Genomic DNA, 21636 nt, shown 5'->3' with positions numbered 1-21636 from the left:
TAGTTCGGCTGCCAGGAGGATAGCTGTGCCAGCTTTGTGGGACGTTGGGTGGTTGGAGAAAAAGTTAGTTGGGTAGTGTCTATTCCGTAGTGTGGGAGCCGAGTTCTCTCGGAAATGGGTTTCCTGGATCATGGCCACCATAATGCGTTTTCTCTTCAGTTCCCTGAGAAGTTGAGACCGTCGCTCGGGTATGTTGAGGCCTCTGCAGTTCTGTGTAAGGACCCTCATGGGCGACTTTTGGTAGGCCATTCCTGTGAAGTGTTGTTAGTGTGTCTCACAGTCTCAGCGATACACGGATATTCCGCGGTCCCGCGGAGCGGCCGTCAGAGTGTGCCCCCCGGACACCGACCAACGGTGGAGGGGGAGGAGAGAAGGAAGAGGAGCTAAGTGAAGGGGGGGAAGCGGAAAGTCGAAAAGTAAGTATCAGAAGTGCCGCAGGTCGAAAGCCAGGTTCCGGACCCCGGGGGAGGTCGTCCGAGAGGGTTTGTGGTGGGGATGTGAAGGTGTAAGTGTATGTGTGGTTCTGCACAGGGCAGTATTAGTAAGAAGTCTCGTGCTGCAGCTGGTGCTAGAGGTGCCCCGCCCTGGTACCAGCCCAGAGGGCGAGGAAAACCACAGCCCAGTTGCCCAACTCGTAGCACGAGTGTGTAAAGTGGGAGGCGCGAGCCAGGCTCCGCCCAAGAGGATCGGTTAGTCCAACAGTGGAGTCGTCCGCTCCACCGAACCCCTTCGATCTTGTACGTGCCAAAAGGTCAGCTTGTAATTATTGGGTACCTACATCTACTGGGTAGCGGATCCCGGAGTCAGCGTTGAGGGGCCATGTGTCAGTCACGGTCCCACTTTTGGGGCCCTCGAGACCCCCATCAGTCCTCCGAGTCTAGGAGCGCTGTCCCGGGAAGGGGGGGAGAGGGAGAAATAGGGGGAGGTGAGGAGAGGAAGAGGGGGTAGAGGAGGGGGGGGGGGGAAGGGAGGGGGGGGAAGGGGGGGGGGAGGGGAGAGGGGAGGGGGGGGGGGAGGGGAGGGAGTCAGTTGTGATTTCAATGTGTCAGCTTGTCGGGGGGGGGCTGGTATCTCTCCCAGGGTTACTGTTTGGTGCGACTGACTCTGGGTTGGGGTTTTACGTGGGCCCTCGTGTGGGCGAGTGCCATTACCAAGCAGATAAAGAAATGACATAACAACCTCAGGTAAAACACAATCAAGCAGTTTATCAAAGGCAACCTACTGTTGCCGAAGCCCAGGTACCATACCATAACATCTGCCTATGAGGGGGGGGGGGGGGGGGGGGAGAAAAAGGAAAGGAGAAAAAAATTAAAATGAGAGAAAAGGAGGGGGAGGGGGAGGGGAGTCACAATTTCAGGCAACAGCGCTAACCCAGGGCCTCCCGCTGGTGAGGGTGCGTTGTTCAGCCCGGAGGAGGGGTTGTCGGTTGATGGGACTGAGTCAGGGCTGGAGCCTTGTGTAGGCGGACGGGGGCGGGAATGTTGATACCATGTAGACACATAAAATATTCAATAACAAGGTTGAAAACGGGGTTGAGCAGTGTTTCAATAACAACCTTAGGCAGTGGAGGACCGTCCCCCCTGCAGTAATGTCTGTGCACTTGCCCATCAGGTCCTTGCGGGCACCTGAGGTTCGTGTGGGGAGGGGGGAGGGGAGGGGGGTAGGGAAGGGGGGGGGGGGGAGGGGGGGGTCTGAAGTTTGCTATTTGGCTGAACCAGTTCAGGGTTGGAGCTTTGTGGGAGCACCAGGGGGAGGGGTTACTAGAGTACTGCAGGGTAACCAAACGTATAACAACATCATGCAAGACAGAATCAAGCTAAATATTACCAGTAACCGAAACCCATCTCCCATCTCATATTGCCCGTCCGTGCAGCAGGCTCTCTCAGTCACCTGGGTCTCGGGTGTCGGGGTGTGTAGAGGAGGCTTCTTACTGTTTAATTTACTAGGCTATACAAGATCATACTTAAGTAGCCTCACGTAACTCACCCCCAACTTTCCTATGCATGCTAGGGGCAAAGACATAATCAAGGCAGTTCCCCCTGACCCTTAGTGAGCCCCCCTCCATCCCCCGCGCACTTACATATACGTAAGTAAAGCTCTCCTAGACATGACAGGGAATGGGAGACATAACCACTGGGGATTATCGAGGGCGAGAGGCTCTGCGTTATTACGTTAAGTTCCCACCCCCACACCCCCGGTACATACCTATATGGTTTAAAGACTCAGCCAGTGTTATATGTTACTGCCTCCCCCAGGTGTACACCCCACCCCCGTCCCCCGCATATCGGCACATGCATGAACAACCATAATAAAATAACAACAGAAATATAGTTACTGTGCCCCAATGGAGTCAAGGGGTGCGTTGTAGTGTTGCAGCGGCAAGTGATGCGACCGAAGTCCATATTCTCACCCTGTGGTCCCCACCTCCCCAAACAAAGGTACCCCATCCCCTGCATCGATGCCGTTCAACCTGGGAGTCAGGTGGCAACTGGACTAGGCCAGGAGACGTCACTCAGTAATGCTGGAACTTTCAGGGAAAAAGATAAAAAGGGGAAAGTTCAGAGAGCCCCGGAATCAGTCCCCTGAGTCCCCCCACGAGCCCCCCCCAAAGAAGTCCCGTCAAACCTGTAGGTAGCCATCACCCCAACCGGGGCCAAACACATGGTAGATCCGGGAACAGCAAGCCAGCGAAGGGTCGTCAACCTGGATAGGAGGCCGTAAAGGAACATCCAAGTTAGCGGGGGTGTATTCACTCCTCCGGGGACGTCGGGTTTCTATGCCGTCTAACAGGTTGAGCCGATGGAGAACGGGCGTCTCTCCGTCTCGGTGCCCGTTGCGATCTCGTGGTAGGGGCCGTCTGGCCTAGGATCCAATTGGGAACAGGTGGCGGTGGAAGGCCTAGTTCCTCCATGAACCGCGGGACGTCCTCAGGCCAGCGGATGGAGATCCAACCATTGCCGTTTCTGGCCATCAGGGCGAACGGGAACCCCCATTTGTAGGGAATAGCTCGTTCCCGCAGGGCTGCTGTCACAGGGCGTAGAGCTCTCCGTGCCTCCAATGTAATGGGGGACAGATCATTGTACAGGGCAATTTGCGCGCCTCGGAAGGGCCACGTCGGTCGTTCCCTGGCCTTCCTCATGATGGCGTCCTTAACGGGGAAGGAGTGGAGGCAACAGATGATGTCCCTAGGGCCCTCTTCCTGTGGTCTGGGCCTTGCAGCTCTATGCGCTCTCTCGAACTCTATGTGTTCCGGGGGAGTCGGTTGCAGTATCGCCTGGAAGAGTTCGGTGAGTATGCCAGCTACGTTTTCGGCTGGACCCTCGGCTTCAGGGATTCCCCGGACACGGATATTGCACCTCCGACCTCTGTTGTCTAGGTCTTCGAGGTGTCTCCTCATAGATAGTAGCATCGATCCCTGGCGGGCAATTGCGGTGTCGGCAGCTGTCTGGCGTGCCGAGAGGGTTTCAGCCGCTTCCTCAACACGTGTGATGCGGCCCGCGTGGGTAGTGACTTCTGACTGGATTCCCGCTATTTCTGCTCTGAGGGTGTCCTGTATGACCGTGGTAAGGGACAGCAGGTCGTCTTTTGTGGCCATAGAGGCCGTGAGGCTCATTAACTTCTCCTCAATCCTATCTAGGGCCGTGCTCTCCGTCGTCGGAGGGGTAGCCGGCGCCATCTTGGGGCTTCCCACGTCCCCGCTAGCGCCCGGTTGCGGGTGCAGGAATCCGTCCAGGGGACCTTGCTGGAGGTTTCTGGGGGTCTGGGGCTGCTCCGGTTTCTTGTTGCGACCCATTTAGCAGGTGAGAATGCTGTGTTATGCTGCTGTATCGGGTCCGGTGGAGCGGAGCTCTTACTTTATGCGGCCATCTTGGTCGGCTCCGTAACCACGCCCCCACCAGATGGATCCTTGTGGAACTCTGCAGGCCAGTTCTGTTGGTGCCGATGAGCTTGATTCCGGATGTTACTCTCTGTGACCTACCAGTGAGGTACAAGTGGTCTAAAAACTCTAAGAATCAAATGCATATTAAAGAATCCCAAATCTTCATGCCTACTGCTCAGAAATAAATACAATTTATGTAATAGAAATAATAGTATTTGGATAATGTATTTGTATCCATATCTTGTGCTACTCAAATTATCAGCAAATTGTACCTCTTTATTTTGGGTTTAGACTTCTGAAATGCTGGCATTATAGCAAAAATGTTATGTCTGCCAGAACGGTTAGGGGAGCATCCATTTCCACCCACAGGTGTAAGTGCAGGCTGGCTAGTTTACCATTTGGGGAGGCCGTGTGTGTGTATATATGTCTACTGTAGCAGCCATCATGGAGTAGACGGAGGGCAAAGCGTCAGGTAAGCATACAATTTAGAATATCCATTTGCTGGTAATTCTACTAACAACACATGTACATGTGCCTTTTTTTTTTTTTTTTTTATGGTTTAACAACGTACATGGCTGCTGCCGGGCATCAAGTCTTTCTGAACAGGAAAAGAGCGAAAAATGTTATGTCTGCCAGAACGGTTAGGGGAGCATCCATTTCCACCCACAGGTGTAAGTGCAGGCTGGCTAGTTTACCATTTGGGGAGGCCGTGTGTGTGTATATATGTCTACTGTAGCAGCCATCATGGAGTAGACGGAGGGCAAAGCGTCAGGTAAGCATACAATTTAGAATATCCATTTGCTGGTAATTCTACTAACAACACATGTACATGTGCCTTTTTTTTTTTTTTTTTTATGGTTTAACAACGTACATGGCTGCTGCCGGGCATCAAGTCTTTCTGAACAGGAAAAGAGCGATGCCTCTGTAGAGTTAAGCACGGCTGAAACATGTCCCTACTCATTGCCTAAGAGTGCTCAGCTGATGCTCTCTGCCAGTGTGCATGCTACTTGGTTCTATTAAGAAATCCAGCTCTTCTGCTGGAGAAGACTAGATGCAGTGCTGGTGCCCAGCAGAATCCTGTTAAATTGTCATGCCATGTCATATCTAACCATGGGATAGCGCCAAAGCACCTATTTGCAACTGCAACGGGCTGTAGTGGTTATGGTGCTTGGAATATTCCTTTAAGCACCTTGTGATTCCTTATGTTTGTTCTTATTTTTTGGTTATAAATATAACCTATATAAATGGCAATAATAATAATAATAATAATATATGTTCCTGTCCGTGCTCCTGTAGCATGTCACATTACATATTGAGTTAACTTGGGAAGTAAGAATTTACAAATTTACTGATTTTCTGTTTTAGAGTGGAAGTGACTTTTTATCATTGTCTATCCCTATAAATATACATTGTGCACCATTCTCCCCAAACTATAGTTTTCACACATTCCATCTAATCGGTGTCTACATTCTGTGTCCAATTAGCTATTCTTAAAATGTCACTGCCAACCGAAAAAGTCTTTCCAAAAACATGCTTAAATCGAGAATGCAAACAAATTGAATTATTTTCGTCTAAGCAAGCTACGGTACTTTTAGCAGGAATTGCGAATTGCTGCTTGAAGATTAGATGTTTTGAAATAAGGGTGCCATTTTGTAATTGCATTATGGTGAAAAATACTGATTAAAAAAAAAACTGTTATGTCAGCATCCAATCAGAATCCTTCATTTTTAGAGCAGCTTTTTGATTACACTGTGCTGCAAATGGTTACTTTAACCCCTTAAGGACCAAACTTCTGGAATAAAAGTGAATCTTGACATGTCACACATGTCATGTGTCCTTAAGGGGTTTTTTTTTTTTTATAATTCGATGCCCCCAGGTTAGCTAAAAAAAGTTTGTTTGTTTTAGTTTTTTTTTTACATATATAAAAACAACTTATAAAAATGTAATGAATAATTAAAAATGGTTAATACAAAGTATCCACGTTTTTTAGATATTATTATTATTATTGCCATTTATATAGCGCCAACAGATTCCATAGCGCTTTACAATATTCGCTTTACAATGATATCTAATGGTGCAAACATTAGTTCTTATTATGGTGAGCCACCTCAAGAAAAAAAAAATTGTACATGTGAATTAACCTTATAATAAAAAATGGGTATTTTTGTGCCCACTAAATGTTTATTACATATTGCAGTGCCCTAACTTTTGGAAGCTCCGTGGAAGTCATTGGAAAACTGGTCAAGAGTTCACACAAGAAGCAGAACGTGGAACTAAATGCGTCTGATATTAAAGTCATCGGAGGGTGTGACTCTTATGTGAGGACCTTGTAGATCATTTTCTAAAATACCAAGTTTCCTGTGTAAATGGGTTGGGGTTTTTTTCTAAGGGGGGAGGCTTGGTTTTGGAGAACCTGTATAACATATTGATCGTAATTTTGTTATCCGTATGGTATAAATTGTGAAATATTTTCATTTTTTCGCCAACTAAAGTGATTTTATTTAAATAGTAACAATTCCTTTTCCATAACTGACAGCTTCTCTTTCCTTTGTAACAGTAGTGTTTCCCTATAGACATTCATTGAGTTTACTGGGGGACCACCCTTTCATGACCGGGGGGGAGAGGAAGTACAAACAAACAGCCTTTTTTTTGTGCACAAGACTCGCGCATCTCTGAGCGGAAGGTCTTACTGTCGCAAATAATAATTGCTTGAAGTGACATCATATATCCCTGCAATCTACATCAGTATGATCTGCACAGGGTGACAGAGCATTTATAGAGATTTCTGTTTCTTGTAGCTCCACTCCCATCTATGACAACCGTTGTGTTACACAACTTGTAAACACCTTCAGGAACATTGTACATTCACAAACCTATGCAGGAATGCACACTGTGTTGCCCTGCACAGATCTTGTCTGCTACTTCACTATGTTAATACTCTGCCAACAGACATCCAATTTTATGTCCCATTACTTTGAGGTGCAAACAATGGTTTGAGGCTGAAGCCGATAGCCCCCTGTATACTAGCAGGCTCGTAGGTAGTTGTCCCCCTTGACTGCCCTTCCATGGTGAGGAGTGTGGTTAAGGTTAATATACATCGTATTTTCACCATCAGTACTTCCAAACACTTTTAAATTCTCCTCCTCGTTTATTTCATGGTGCTATACGCAAAGTAGCACCACAGAGTAGAAAGGGACACTATAGTCACCAAAACAACTTCAGCTTAATAAAGCAGTTTAATGTATAGATCATGCCCCTGCAGTCTCACTGCTCAATTCTGAAGTGCAAGGAGCTGAAGAGTACCTGCTGGAAAAATGCCAGCACCCACGAGGGACAGGTTCAGGTAAGTAGAACTCACCTTGAAGGGTTAGTGTACATTAAGTGGGAGATATGTGTGGGGTTGGAGCACAGTGAGTTGGAATGAAAGTATTAGGTTGTGAGAAATATAAACGTTTTCTTTTGCTTTCAGGATTTCCCCTTTAAGTTAAAAGAACGACATCCCCCTGAATACGTCAGGCAGTATCCTCACCTCCGCTGTAGAACCAATACGTTTAGCTCGCTACTGAGAGTCCGCAGTAAGGCTACAGCTGCTATCCAAGAGTTTTTCCAGGTACTTTTATCTTTTACAAAATCCACACAATAACACAGTATTACCCAGCAGGGATACACCAAAAAAGCAATTATTTATATTATGAAAGCTATTGTTGTGTAAATATGCATTTTTCACTTGTACCTACTATGGATTTCCTTATTCTCATTTACAACCAAAGTCTGGCATCACTTAAAGCAAAAGGGACAGCTTAATAGGCAGAGAGATTACAGTGTTCTCAATGCTGCCGAAAGCCACTTCTAGTGGCTGTCACTTAGTCACTAGAGAGGATTCCTGGTGGCAGTCCTGCAAAGATTGCAGGACCAGCGTTCAATGTCTCCACGCACTCCATGGAGATGCTCCCTATAGACATTCATTGATTCAGTGCATTCCTATGAGGAGATGCTGATTGGCGCAGTGCAGCGATTGTGGAGACTTTGGATTGGCTGAGATCATCTCAGCCAGCAGAGTAGTGGAAGCCGCGGTGAGAATGGCATGCCAGGGTAAATAAAGTGAGTCCTTTGTTTTGGGGGAGTAATTTGAGGGTGGGGGCCAAATATACATGGCTAGCAAAACATTTTTTTTAATTTTATTTTTTTAAAATTCTTTATTTTTCTTGTGCAAGTGATACAAACGAGCTTGATTTGCCACAGCAGCAGTCACAAGCAAAATAGATTCTTTCAGTGTCAAACATGGCAAATAGATAATCTGCACAATGTTATATTATTAGTAAACAGGCATTACTCTGATTAGGTAACAATAATATAGTGAATGACATTAACTGAAATAACATACGAGTAGGCCTAGAGGTTAAAGCATGAGTTTTCAGGCTTAGAGTGCTAACATTGCTTGGGTGGGTAGTCAATATAGTATGGTATCCCATTAGGTAGGTATTCGGGAATGTATATCTGCATCGATATTTCAGGCACCCTGCTCTGTTTATCAAGACAGGTGGGGTATACGAGTAGACAGAGCAATGTGCCATAAAACAACAGTTGGTCTGCGCTGTTAGCTATGGTCATGATGTGGTATCACGATTATAGGGAGGCTCGTGCATAGAATTGTTTGCTAAGTAAATAAACAGTAGTATGTAACTCTGCGCGTAATACACAACATATGATACAATGAGGTTAAGTAACATGCTTATAGATTTATAGCAGGTAAACAGGATTATAGAAAGCGTAAAATATATTCCCGGTTGCCACTGTAGGACATTTGTTATATATCGCTAGTTGTCTACCTAGCACATATAAAGGGTGTCACCCGAGATGCTATTATAGACATATGAGATACTTGGTTGCCAATATGAAGCATATGGGGAGATGTCCTGAAAAAAGGGGCACCAAAGCGAGTGTGGAGAAGTGTAGATAGTGGGCTTTACATTGGTGTGAGTAGGGTGGCCTCGACCAGAGAGTCCAGTCCCCGCCCGTCCCCTTACATGGGGCTACGTGTGTGGTATGGGTGAGTCTGCCATGCAAGTATCGCTACACAATCTTGTCTCTGAGAGATTTTCACAGGAATCAGAGTATAACACAAACTAAAAAAAACATAGACATTGCTTATAATAAACTAATTGACAGTCTTATCTGGTGAGCATTTAGCCTTAAGGGAGTCGCAGTAGGTATCCCAGCAGGTTCCGTGTGGTTTATGCTGCTTGGACCAGCTGCAGGAGGGTCGCCTGTTCTGCTTCCGTGGAGCTGCCAGTCCTTTTTTGTTTAATAGGGCATTCAGCCGATGCCTTGGCTGGGCGTCATGTGAGTAGTGTCTCTGCCCGATCGGTAAGTGGGTTGGTGGGGTTGGTTAGTCGTGCCTTGTTGCTGGTGTGTGCCGATGTCTAGGGGGCTGCTTTCTGGGTTCCACTCAGGGCCTCCTCCATGTTGCAGCCATTTTCTCAGATGAGGGTCAGGGTGCTGTGACAATGCGATTGTCTTCCTGGGGTTAGGCGTTGCCACCAAGGGGCCCCTTCTGCTTTGTTTAGTTTGGATGGTTTGCCTGAAGCTTGTGTGTGAGTGACTCTGCTGTAAGTGAGGCTTACTCGCCTTCCGTGGTGTTGCTCGGGCGTCCTGGCGCTGGGCCACCGGCCGTCCGGTCGGCTGCGGTTTCTGTGTGAACGGGTCAGTGCTGCGTGGAGGGGCAGGTTGGTGTAGCCTGCGCTCCAGCTGCTTCCAGAACCGCTCAAAGTGCCCGTTGATCCTTGCCAGGACATCAGATACAGCGTCTGTGGGGCTCTCAGCGCCTGCAGTGTCCGCCATCTTGGGCAAAGCTCTGCACTCGCCTTTCGCTTGCGAGGTTTGGTTTGATTTGTCCCCGCTGGGTGGACCGGGATCTCCCCCGCCGGTCCAGAGGGGGGGTAACGGGGCTTGCTCATCCTGTCGTCTGAGCGTCTCTGGGTCGGGAGAGCGGACGTCTCTCCTGCCCGTTGTGTGCTAGGCCGCGCTGTCAGTCGTCGTGTCGGCGGGTCTCGAGTGGGTCTCTCACCCTCACCCTGCATGCCCTCAGTGGTAGGGAGCCTGTGGGTATATTTTGTCGTCGTTTTTGCCCTGAGACACTGCCTTAGGTCGCTTGTTTCGGTTTCGTTGAGCGGGAGCTCCTGAGAGAGACGTCTTGTCGCCATGACGGTTAGGCCCCGCCCCCGCTAGCAAAACATTTTAGCATTTGGAATACATGTGTATATTTCAGGGTTGTAACTAACAATTATTTTCATAATCAAATTTTGACTCTGTCAATAATAGGACAAAACCTTACAGTTATCTATACAGTATGTATAATCTGCAATAGCAAGCAACCATTAGTAATTGTGATAATAGATAATAGTGCACATCAATTCAGATAACAAGTCCCATCAATCTAGAGCTCAGTGTAAATAATAACCTCAGCGCGTCATCTGCACAGAATATTTTTTTATACAGCTTAATTAGCATTCAAGGGTTCTGTTATTTAGATTTTTATTATGTTATCACATTATTATCCTGCAAATAATAAAATAGGGTTTTCATTCAAACTGGTTATTGTCTTTTATTAAATTAGTTCTACACATCAAAAACAGGGACACGAGGGACACATGCCCCTTCCTTGTGCACAGGTATCAGGATATCCATCCCTCCAGCTCCATAATTATGCACATCTTTAGGATACCCGAAAGCAGTATGTGTGGTAATTGAAAATTGCCAGACTACACATGCGGAAAGGCTATATTCTTCTGTATACTTGGAGAAACCAATACACCATCAGGATATATGCCTCTTTCTCCTCCTAAACCCCCATGTCCTCCCTATAGCTTCCTCACCTCATTACAGTTATTGTGTCCCTTGCAGGCAGAGCTCCCTGTTTATTTACATAGCAAGACCTTCTTGGAGAGATTTCTGTAACTGTTCTCCACAGAGCTTGGTCTCCCTGCAGTAGGAGGCCATTTGACACTCATTAACCCATCGCAGCCCTGACGATTTAATTGTTCCCTATTTCCAGTCTTCCAGTAAGCTGTGGCCTCTTTAATAACTTTACCTTAACCACACCAACTGTCTTGGCTAACACCCGCGCCCGTTTACATCACCTATACAACAGAATAGGTTTGTAGGCCTGAGCATGTCGGCCTAACTTCAGAGCATGCGTAAAGGGTTGTCTGACCTCAGGAAAGAAAGACAGACAAAATGTAAGAGCACTAACTGCCAAGGCACATACATTGAGAAAGCGTGTCTGACGCCATTCTTTGACCAACCAATCACAGACCATCTAATCGATAATGAGAATCATTGACAATGATTTTCATCATTGATTTTATTGATTTAGTTATTACAGCTCTGTTGTATTCCTATTGTTAGTGTGTTCCTTCCACGTTTTGGTATCTTTGTATTCTTTGCACTATGGCTTGTGAAAGGTTTGCACTAGGTTAAATAAAAAAAGTTTTCAGTGCTATCTACTTCATTTTGCTGTGTATTAAAAACATGCAAATATAAAATAGACAAACAGCAGAAGATCGTAATAACAAAGCCAGGGTACATAAAGTTGAGCTTGGAGAGGTGGACCTTAAGTTATTGTACCAGGCTCCCATATCATATTATGTTAACCTTCAATACCTATATATATATTTTGTTTTTGTTACTCCCCCCTTGAGCCACAGTATGTAGCTGCTCAAAGACATCAGAAAAGTGTGCGTTAATAATTTTGTGAACACATTAACTGCAATAAACCTATTTTACCACATGGTGGTGCTCTTCCATTGTGTTTCAAAATCTAGTTTGTTACAGAAATGAAACCTCATGGCTAAAAGTGATTTGATTGTGGTCCCAGCTTTCTCCCCTGTCCAGAAGCTGCGGCACATGGCGTGTTAGCCTCCTGCTGATATTTTCATTATATTTTTGTTTTGTATTTCCTGCAGATTTTCCTTTTGATTTATGATTTTAAATAGTCCATAGGGTTTGTATGAATTACACCGAAGTCCTAAATGCCATTTATATATTGGGTACTGTGCATTACCATGCAATTCTATCAATACCACAATAAAATGAACACCCCCTCCCCTCCGGACCTGTGGGGGTGATCTCGGTCCATCCCTGGGAGGCAGCCTGGCTATACAGGAGGCAAGAGACGGGCCCACACAGGCAACTCGCAGAGCTGAGCACAATGGCAGACGCCACGTGCACATCAAGCCACTGTGAGGAAGAACCCGATATCCTGGCAAGGCTGGAAAGCACCTTCGAAGTCTTCTGGAAGAAATTGGCACACAGACTGAAGCAGGCTGTGACACACATAGCGGATGAGTGCTTACCTGAGGTAACATCTCCATGCTCCCGACACAGGCAAGCAATCCCCAGACTGAAGAGTGCAGACAAATGGGGCCGGAGAAAGCGGCGCCTCCCGCCCGCCCGCACGCAAACCTACTTGGGGCCTCCTAAGGGACTTATCCTGTCATATTCTCATGTTATATGCTTTATACCTTGTTCTTTTCATACAACCTACTAGCCAAGCATGGTACCTAACACCAACTTCATACCTAGGTTACTATATTTCCTATGTGCCTAGCATGTTCCATATCAAAGAAGTGCTGTGTTTGACGATATATACTGTTTTTACTGAGCTTGTCAAAGCCATCGTGACTCAACAAGCATGTTATTATTCGCACACAAAAAGAAAAATATGAATGGAAACCCTATAAAAGTTATATCCCCTGATAGCCCCGATCTGGGTGAACAACATATCCAAAAATCACCCAGATCGGTTCAGGGGTTCAGGATTTCCATACAAAATTACTGTCCGAAAAGAGTTCCAGGAAATCAGGTTGTTTGGTCGGTCTACGTCTGGGATTCCAAGTAGCCTATAAAATACAGAATGTGTAGGCACAGTTTAAATCTCTCGTTCGGGAGTTTATTCCCACCGAACGTCAGTTGAGGGTATGTGTTTAGCGGTATTCGTGCCGTCGAGTGTTTCCGATTTGAGTTCCATACACTCCACAAACAAACACCGCTCATTGTCTTCGCAGCTTAAGATGGCCGCGGCCACGTGTTCAAATGCCAGCCGAGCGCTTCGAATGTCCAGGAGTTCGAAGTCCTGCTTTGAGAGTTAGAAGTGGTACTGAGTAAATAACGTTACAAGTCCAAAAGGCACAAACAGTGTCTGTAAGCAAGGTTTATCAAAGGAGCCATAGTCACAGGGCAGGAGGCTAGCAAGAAGGCTAATCCAGGAGCTCGTGGCAAACTCATGGAAAAAGGGGAGTTTGTCACACACACGCGCCAAGTCACCATTAGGATGAAAGTACTGTACAAAATGTTCTGTGCAGCTGCAGATATACCTTTTTGGCCACCCCTGTTTTAAATGCTATCTAACATAGATTAAGCAGTGCTTATGTTTAATATTTTAAGTAGATAATCATCCAGGGGTTTTGCCCTTATATTTACTATAATTATTGTGACGATCCTAAAATGTTCTCTAGGGCTTTAGACATAAAAAGAGCAGCTGATCCCCAATGATAACTTGTGGTTTGGTTGTTTTTGGTCTCTAATTTTTCTCATTTTATTTTTGCTGATAGAGTAATGGTTACGTTCACATCCACACTCCTGTAATTACCTCCAACGACTGTGAGGGAGCTGGGGAACTCTTTCAAGTGCAGGTATGTCTTGGAGCAAAATATTCTCGTAATTAACTCTGCTTTGTGTGTCGTGGCATTTAAAGATGCGTTGGGAAGCCTTTTCATTGCTTGTTTTTTTGTTCTGCTGTTGCTAGGATTCCATGTGAAACAATGCAGTTAACATAGTTCCCTTCCAAGTGTGTTTGACAGGTGTAACGGTTATCTTGGCCAGCTCAAACCTTCATGGGCCTGTATCAAATAACTGCTGCTATGGTTACATGTTCAAGCGCTTTTTGAGATAGCCTGGTAAGGGTCATCTGTCACAGTCAAAATGACTTGGTGTCACATTACAGAAATGTCTAGATAAGAAATAATTTACTGTTTTTATGTATTAATTTTCTAACCTTCTGCAAGGAATGAATGCTGGTCACGTTATATGTAGTCGGCGCATGTTTACTCTTCAGCCATATTGGATGGGGACGGGAGATCCAGCGCAATACTTACCTTGTATCTATACTTACCCCAAAGGTGTCCTTTTTGTCCACATGATTTTGTGAATGGCTCATTTACCACAATGTATGTCTAAAATCCCCCCCTTTTAATATTATGTTTATTTATCCCTATATTTAACAAATTTGTATTTGCGAGGTATTAAAAATTAATTAAATGTGGAAATCCACACCTGAATATCATGCAACAGTCACCTCCATCTTAGCTCCCTGTCAATCATTGTTACAAGCTCCTTGCTTGCCCCTGGCAGTCAGCACAGAGAATGAATAAATGCTTCTAGTAACCCTTCTCATTTGATTTATCTTCAATATCAATTTAAAGGGACACTATAGTCACCAGAACAACTACAGCTTAATGTGGTTGTTCTGGTGAGTATAATAGCTCCCTTCGGGCATTTTCATGTAAACACGGCCTTTTCAGAGAACCCTATAGTGATCCTTCAAAAGAAAATGAAGCATCAAAACATAAAAAGGATAATACAAGTTATAGATAATGTTGTTTTTTTGTTGTTGTTTTTTTAAGTATTTGTGAGTTGTGAAAGGCTTTGCCAGGTCTGCACTGTATTGTGCTGGAATTGTGTGTATATATATATATATATATATATTTAATATAAATTGTAAAAGAAATTGGAGCATAAAAAATGTTAACACATGTTCTGGGTAATATTTTTTAGATTTTATTCAGTGCCTTCATTTCTCAGTACTTTACATACATTTGATAATGACAATTTTTATGTGGAGCATGACTAAGGAGGCAGGCATATGATGTAGCACTCTGCTAAGCATTTATTACTTTAAAACGTTGAAGATTTAAAAAAAAAAAAAAAAAAAGTACAGCTTATTAATGAGGCCAAAACCTCAGTTTTTAAGTGCATTAAACAGTTATTGGTGCCCTGAGTGTTCTTTTAAGCTAATGTTGTTATTATTATTATTGGTATTTATTTAGCGCACTATACAATAAATGTGGAATTTACCAAATGAGACAATAACAAAATGTAACAGGAACCATAGGTAGTTGAGGACCCTGCTCAAGGGAGACAGCAAATAGACAGGGTGGGAAAGTGGCAGAACTGGAGGTGAGAGTGGAATGTGGCCCCATAGGAGAGAGCGAGAGGAAGGTTTGAGAGATGGAAGTTACTCTTGGAGGCCATAAGCAATTGTGAAAAGATGGGTTTTGAGGGACTTCTTAAAAGATTGAAGACTAGGGGAGAGTCTGATGGGGGTAGGCAGGCTGTTCCAAAGGAAAGGAGCCGCCCGTGAGAAGTCTTGCAGGTGTGAATTTGCAGTAAGGGTGCGAGCAGGAGACAGGAGAAGGTCACCAGTAGAGCAGGGAGACCGAGAGGGGGCATACCTATGAATCAGTGAAGAAATGTAAGAGGGGTTAGAGTTGGTTAGAGCTTTATAGGTAAGGGTTAGTATTTTAAATTGACTCCGGTAGGGGACAGGAAGCCAGTGTAAGGATCGACAGAGGGGTGAGGTATGGGAGGAGCGACCGGAGAGAAAGATCAGCCTGGCAGCAGCATTAACCACAGATTGTAGAGGGGCAGTACGGCTTCTGGGGAGACCAATTAGGAGAGAATTACAGTAATCGATGCAAGAGATTACTAGAGCATGGACAAGCTCATTGGCAGCATATTGCGTAAGAAAGGGGCGTATGTGGGCAATGTTATTTGGTGCTCATAGTATTCCTTTAATGAGACCTCCAGGGCACCATAACAACTTTATCGGAAAGTTCTGTTGTGAGGAGGTCTTGGGTACTAGGCATTAACACATGGTTTAACACCGGGGCACACATGCTTTGTTTAAATTGTCACCACATGTTGTGAGTAAAAAAGGCTCACTCTGAGCATGCGTACTTCACCATGTGATTGGCTTAGCATGAAATAGTGACCGTGTATACAATTTATTAAACTGTGATTTTGTGCTATACCAGGTACATACCAGTGTATGGGGGATGTATGGGCAATTAAATGCCTTCCAACAGTCTCGCTTTTGGCTGGACAGTCCCGATTTCATGGTGCTGTCCCACCATCCCACTTTAGCTCTCTGGTGTCCTGTATATATGTTGGCACCAGGGAACTGTTCCCAGCTTTAGCAGTGCTCCCTGCATGGTCCTGGGAGCTGGGCAGGGGAGGGAATTTTGGAATTCCCTAGTGACTTCTGTTGCATCACCTGTCTGCAAATGTTGGGAGGTATGGTGGTTATTTTATTAAAAGGTTACCCCGAGCCCTTTGACCACTCCATTTCCACTATAACATGCTGCACATACAGAGATATAACACTGATTTTGTTTGAAGTAACTCTCACCTCTCAGCACCAAGCCACAATGGCTTTTGAAGGTTAGCACCAACTGTTAGACAGCAGTAATACCATTGGAAACCAGTTGTAGAAGTTAGGGACAGAAGTGGGTGGAGAGGTTAATGGAAATAAAACATGGTAACTATATAACTTTATGTTAAGATATTAAATCCTCCTTTATGTGTGAAAAGATATTACTCAGAATTGCAGCATAAGTGTGTGTGTGTCTACTTCTGCTGCACATCTCACAGCTTAAATAGCTTTCACCGGGTATGTAAGAACACTAGCACGCCTCATTGCGATGTGACCTGCAGGTCATTTAAAGCGGCAGAAAAACACTAATTTCAAAGAGGAAAAAATTTGGTTTTATCCATATTTATTATCTGATTCGGACACCTGTAAACATGTATCTTCTTCTCTTTAATTTCTGTATAGCTTGAGAAATCCCAAGATTATAGAAAAATCTTCAGCAGGATTACTCCATTTGAGCTGTATATTCTTAAAGTATTTTTACCTGTGTGTGTACCTTTTCTGTAAGGTTTAAACTGTTCACATTATTTGTGAACGTAGCATCTTGTTTAGAATTTGGTCTGGCAAAGCACACGCAGCTGATGACATGACTCCCTGCGTCATCGGCTGAGCTTAGCCTGCCACACAAAGGAGAGTTACACAAAGCATGAAATTCACAGCAAAAAGAACAAATTGTGTCAAACAAGAGACTGATTCCTTCAGTCACTATTCGATATAAAAGCAAGCAAATCATCCTCCTGTATGTGGGTGCAGTATTTATCCAGATATATGCAAAAATAATGTTTGTAACAAATGAAAAAGTTATTAGTGGTTGTTTTCGTCATGAACTTGGTGTCCAGAAATGTCTGTTGTCCTTAAAGCTTCATTCTGGGCAGCAGATCAGCATTTGTGCATATTAAAGCTTAAAGAGCTAGTACCCGAGGTTACACACAGGACAAACAATATTCTGGCCATGGAAGCATGCCTGTGATGTATTATGGGTAGGGATACTGAGGACAGGATTATTCAGGAAACACAGAACTCTGTGAAAATAACTGACTTATTCTGACATTTACTAAATCCAAATCCAGTCTGAATTCGGCTCTCCTGACCCAACCTGCTCTGTTCTGCCTGATGCATTTGGAATCTGCTTTATAATCTGTGCTTTTCACATGCAAATGTTATAGAAAGTAAAGGATGTAAAAATTATACAAAGTACCACGGTTTAAGCTAAATCGGGACCAAATGCATCTGGAAGGATGCACAAATTATTGTTCGTTTAGTCTTTGCGAGCAAAAGATGATTTATTTTTTTTATTTTTTTTTAAGTATTATTTGACTGCTGCATAAGACCCCCTACCATTGGTTGGTGCCAGATCCCCTTCCCCCTTGTTGCAGTGGGCAATTAATTTAGGGCTTTTAAAGTATTGCCTGGATTTTCATCATCTGGATTCATTTTTTACCGTCACACATTGTATAATACTATGAACAATGTCTGGATTTTGCAGTTCGAATGGCTTTGCCCCATTCAGTATGCAGCCACAGTGAATAACTTGTAGTTGCAGTGATCGTTTGTAAATTGTTGCAGCAGAGTAATGGGTGACAAGCCCCCCAACTTGTGTCGTGACTATACATTTTGTACAGTGTTCTTTAAATCCTAATCTGTGTTTTCACCAGCAGTCCTATTATCATGATGTTCTTTGGTAGAATTCTCTTGAATGACTGTTTCCATTTAAGGAAGTTAGTATCACATTTCTATGTTAATCAATATTAAGCAAAATAGTTATCTAGATTTAAAAAAAAAAAAGCGCTACACGCTTTCGGTCATTTATAAACCCCCTGCTTTTATTTAAGTAACACAAAATACAACTGTTTTTGAGTCAACAACTACAGGTACTTTTAGACGAGTGAACTGGTTTGTCTTGCTCTTTAAATTACATATATAGGAGCACACGACTAGATACAGACAGACTGTTATGGGTGCAATATGTAGGGTTGACCACTACCCGTTGTAATTACTAGAAGGAGCTAATAATAAAGCAAATACCCACTGGCACACCAAGTTAGCAAAAAGTAAGAAGACGTTAGCTGTAGTGGTTATGGTGCTTGGAGTGTTTGTTTAGAGAGAAAACACTATCAAAGTTCTTTACTTTTTATTTTCTCATAAGTGAAAATTCAAGTTAAATTTCAAATTTAAGGAAAAGGCTGCTGAAATTGAAAAATTGACTGTCTGCCGTGCTCCAGGTTCGCTACCCTGATCTTAAATGTAAAATGTCTGAATTCTCACTTTTGTGAATAACCCTGCATAGTTTTGTTTTTTTTTTGTATATTTTTTTTATTTGTTTACTGATGCTTCTAAGTTTGTGTTGCTTTGCTTTGCATTACAGTAAACCTTCTGTAATAATCTTCTCATTCTCCAGGCTACAAACTGGGACCATGGACAAGGCGACAAGTCTGGCTTCTTCAATGTACCAGCGTACCTGACTGTCTCTGGTCAGCTCCACTTGGAAGTCATGTCTGGGTAAAGGAGTAATTGTGGCGTAGAACAAGTATAAGACTTTTGGATATTGCATATTTATGGAATAGCTTTCCAGCAGAGGTGGGAAAGACAAAGTTCAGTGCAAGATCTCACATCACAATGATAATGTTTGGTCTTTTGGTAGAGAAATGGGCAGACAAAGGTCTAGTAGTAAACACTTCTGAAGCATTCGCTGGGAGTGCAGCAGAAGTAAGAATAATAAAAACCTATCTCTGCAGCACAACCGTGTTTAAGCAACATAATAAACATTTATTTGTGCACAAATTGTTGGTTTATAATTGTGTACGTACGATGTTGCTTCAAAGCAAAATAATTTGAGAAGATCTAGAGTTCATGTATCTTATTCGGTTATTTTCCCGAAGGTTCTACGTACTTGACTGTCACATAGTACGGTAAATTAGGATAAATGTATGTATCAATAATTTCCAGCAATAATCTTGGAAACAACACTCTCCTACTCTAAACTATGGTGGGTGAGTTAGCATCATTAATGGAATTAAGACTCTACAGCCTATAGCTAACGTTTAATTAATCATTGGAACGTGCAAAATAAGGTGACAAGTGCTTTTTGGGAGGGAATTACACACTACTTTTAAAATTGTTGAAAGTTGCAAATGTTTAAAAAGCTTTAGCTTCACTTAAGGGTAATTTGATACAACTTATAATTTTATCTGCTGACTGTACTGTCTTGTCTTTTTGTTGTTTTTTAGAGGGTTCACACGAGTGTATAGTTTTGGTCCCACGTTTAGAGCAGAGAACTCCCAAAGTCGTCGGCACCTAGCAGAGTTTTACATGGTGGAAGCCGAAATTTCCTTCACGGACAGTCTGGATGATATTATGCAGGTAATTAACAAACAATGGTTTGATATTGAGACTCTATAGGATCCAGCTGGGATGTTCTGTCTGACCAAGTTCCATATTGTTTCAACGTGCGATCCAGCTGGTGTGTTCTCCATGTGTATGGTCCATATTGTGTCAGTATAGAATCCAGCTAGAATGGCCTGTTTTAACACATCTAATACTGTGTGTGTTCTGCCTGGGGAATGGCCAAGCCTAGGTGCTCTCATACAATTCTTAAAGGGACACTGTAGGTGCTATAACCATTTAATTTCATCTCATTGAATTGGTTATAGTACCACGGCGCTCTACCTCCATACAGTCTTAAACCATAGTCAAGAGAGCCCAGCCCTTACTGGAGGTGTGGCTAAGGCAGATATTACACACTCCCTTCTCCATACCAGTTCATACCAGTCCAGCAATGGGCACTGTGATAGGCTGAAAGTCATTGCTTCTCTGGCTAATGTTTCCCTTTCAGCCCAACGTAAGATGAAGCCGTTACAGTGCCTACAGTGTCCTTTAACAGAATCTTTACAGAGCAATTCTAAAAGTGGAACAGCCACCATAGAAGCCAAGGGCACACCAACACAATTTTAGGCATTTTTCCTAATTGCTATTCTAGATAACCCTTCCCCAATATACCTGTGACTGAAAGCCAGCAGGGTTTGGCTGTCTGATGATGTACAATGTTGTCTTTGAAGCCCTCGCTAATATAGCATTATTCTGAGAAATCATTCAGCCGGTAACAAGAACCAAACTAACGATGGCATTGACAGGCCATGTTTTAAACGTGCTACTACCAGCAAAATGTACTTTCTTTAATCAGGCTTTTTTATGCTGACCAGACTGTAATGCCGATGATTTGCTGTTATTAATGCATCATTTATTAATTTAACATCAACCTTTACATTGTAGGTTATCGAGAATTTATTTAAATCCACAACCACAGCATTGCTTTCACAGTGTCCAGAAGAAATAAACTTCTTCAGTAGATATGTTTCCGTTGGACAAAAAGTAAGTGTAAATAATTCTTAGCATGCCATCCTAGCTATGGACTTCCCATTATATAAATATATTATAAATGTTTACGTTAAGGAATGTGATAACCTTTTTTTTTTTTTTTTTTTTTTTTAATGTTTGGTCTTCAATAAGTTGCATTTCCAAGTATGTGTTTCCTTGCAGCACAAAATTAAAAGTTACATTTCTTGGCAGCAAGTACATATTTTTTTGTGGTTTGTTATGCAATCAAAAGAAGTGGCTTTGTAAAAGCTTTTTTTCTTTAGAGGACTACACGTAAGATTATGCAGGTTTGGTTTTTTTTGTGGTTTGTTTTGCAATCAGAAAATAAAAACTTGTTTCTTTAGAGGACTACGTAAGATTATACTTACTATATCACTTTTTGTAAATGCATATTATTATTATTTTTTTTTTTTTTTTTAAACTGGCTGAGCCTCCGTATTGGGGATGTTGACAATGACATCAGAAGTTTCAAACTTAGCTCTCTGTGAAGTTTTACATCATCTGTTTCGCACGGTTGGAAACCTTTGCTCTTGGACAGATTTTCACTGCGCATGTACAGTACATTGAATCTCTATCCAGGTTACAAACAAAATTGGGATTTGTTTGATAATAGAAACATATATCATATTTTAGACCACAATAACAAAAGAGGGCACATTTTGTGTGTCCGCTGGGTTTCTCAGTTTGCTGCTTTGGTCTAATATTTGAATCATGCAAAACATGGAACATGCATATTTTCTTTGGAGGAATATTTACTTTTATTTTTATTTTTTTTCCAAGTTCTACAGAGCAAGAGAAAGCCAGAGAATGAACTGAAACAAGATCTAATATTTATGCATTATAAACTAATACACCACGAAGCTGTATTACATGTAATCTCTTCCTTTCAGTAATG

At 43.3% G+C, this 21636-nt stretch overlaps 1 protein-coding gene across 1 annotated transcript in view; it reads left to right on the top strand.

Moving 5' to 3' along the window:
- NARS2 (asparaginyl-tRNA synthetase 2, mitochondrial) overlaps positions 1 to 21636 on the top strand; it is a 50943-nt gene that overhangs the window by 11401 nt on the left and 17906 nt on the right. Inside the window, exons 4-9 of the mRNA XM_063444963.1 lie at positions 6078 to 6198; positions 7350 to 7490; positions 13492 to 13572; positions 18766 to 18866; positions 19595 to 19727; positions 20637 to 20735. Of these exons, the coding sequence (XP_063301033.1) occupies positions 6078 to 6198; positions 7350 to 7490; positions 13492 to 13572; positions 18766 to 18866; positions 19595 to 19727; positions 20637 to 20735 (676 nt within the window). The remainder of the gene's footprint in view (positions 1 to 6077; positions 6199 to 7349; positions 7491 to 13491; positions 13573 to 18765; positions 18867 to 19594; positions 19728 to 20636; positions 20736 to 21636) is intronic.

Source organism: Pelobates fuscus, chromosome 1 (assembly GCF_036172605.1).
Source record: "Pelobates fuscus isolate aPelFus1 chromosome 1, aPelFus1.pri, whole genome shotgun sequence".
In the NCBI taxonomy this organism is placed as follows: domain Eukaryota; kingdom Metazoa; phylum Chordata; class Amphibia; order Anura; family Pelobatidae; genus Pelobates; species Pelobates fuscus.
The sequence above is the reverse complement of the archived record's forward strand: the minus strand, read 5'-3'. Positions and strand labels throughout refer to the sequence as shown.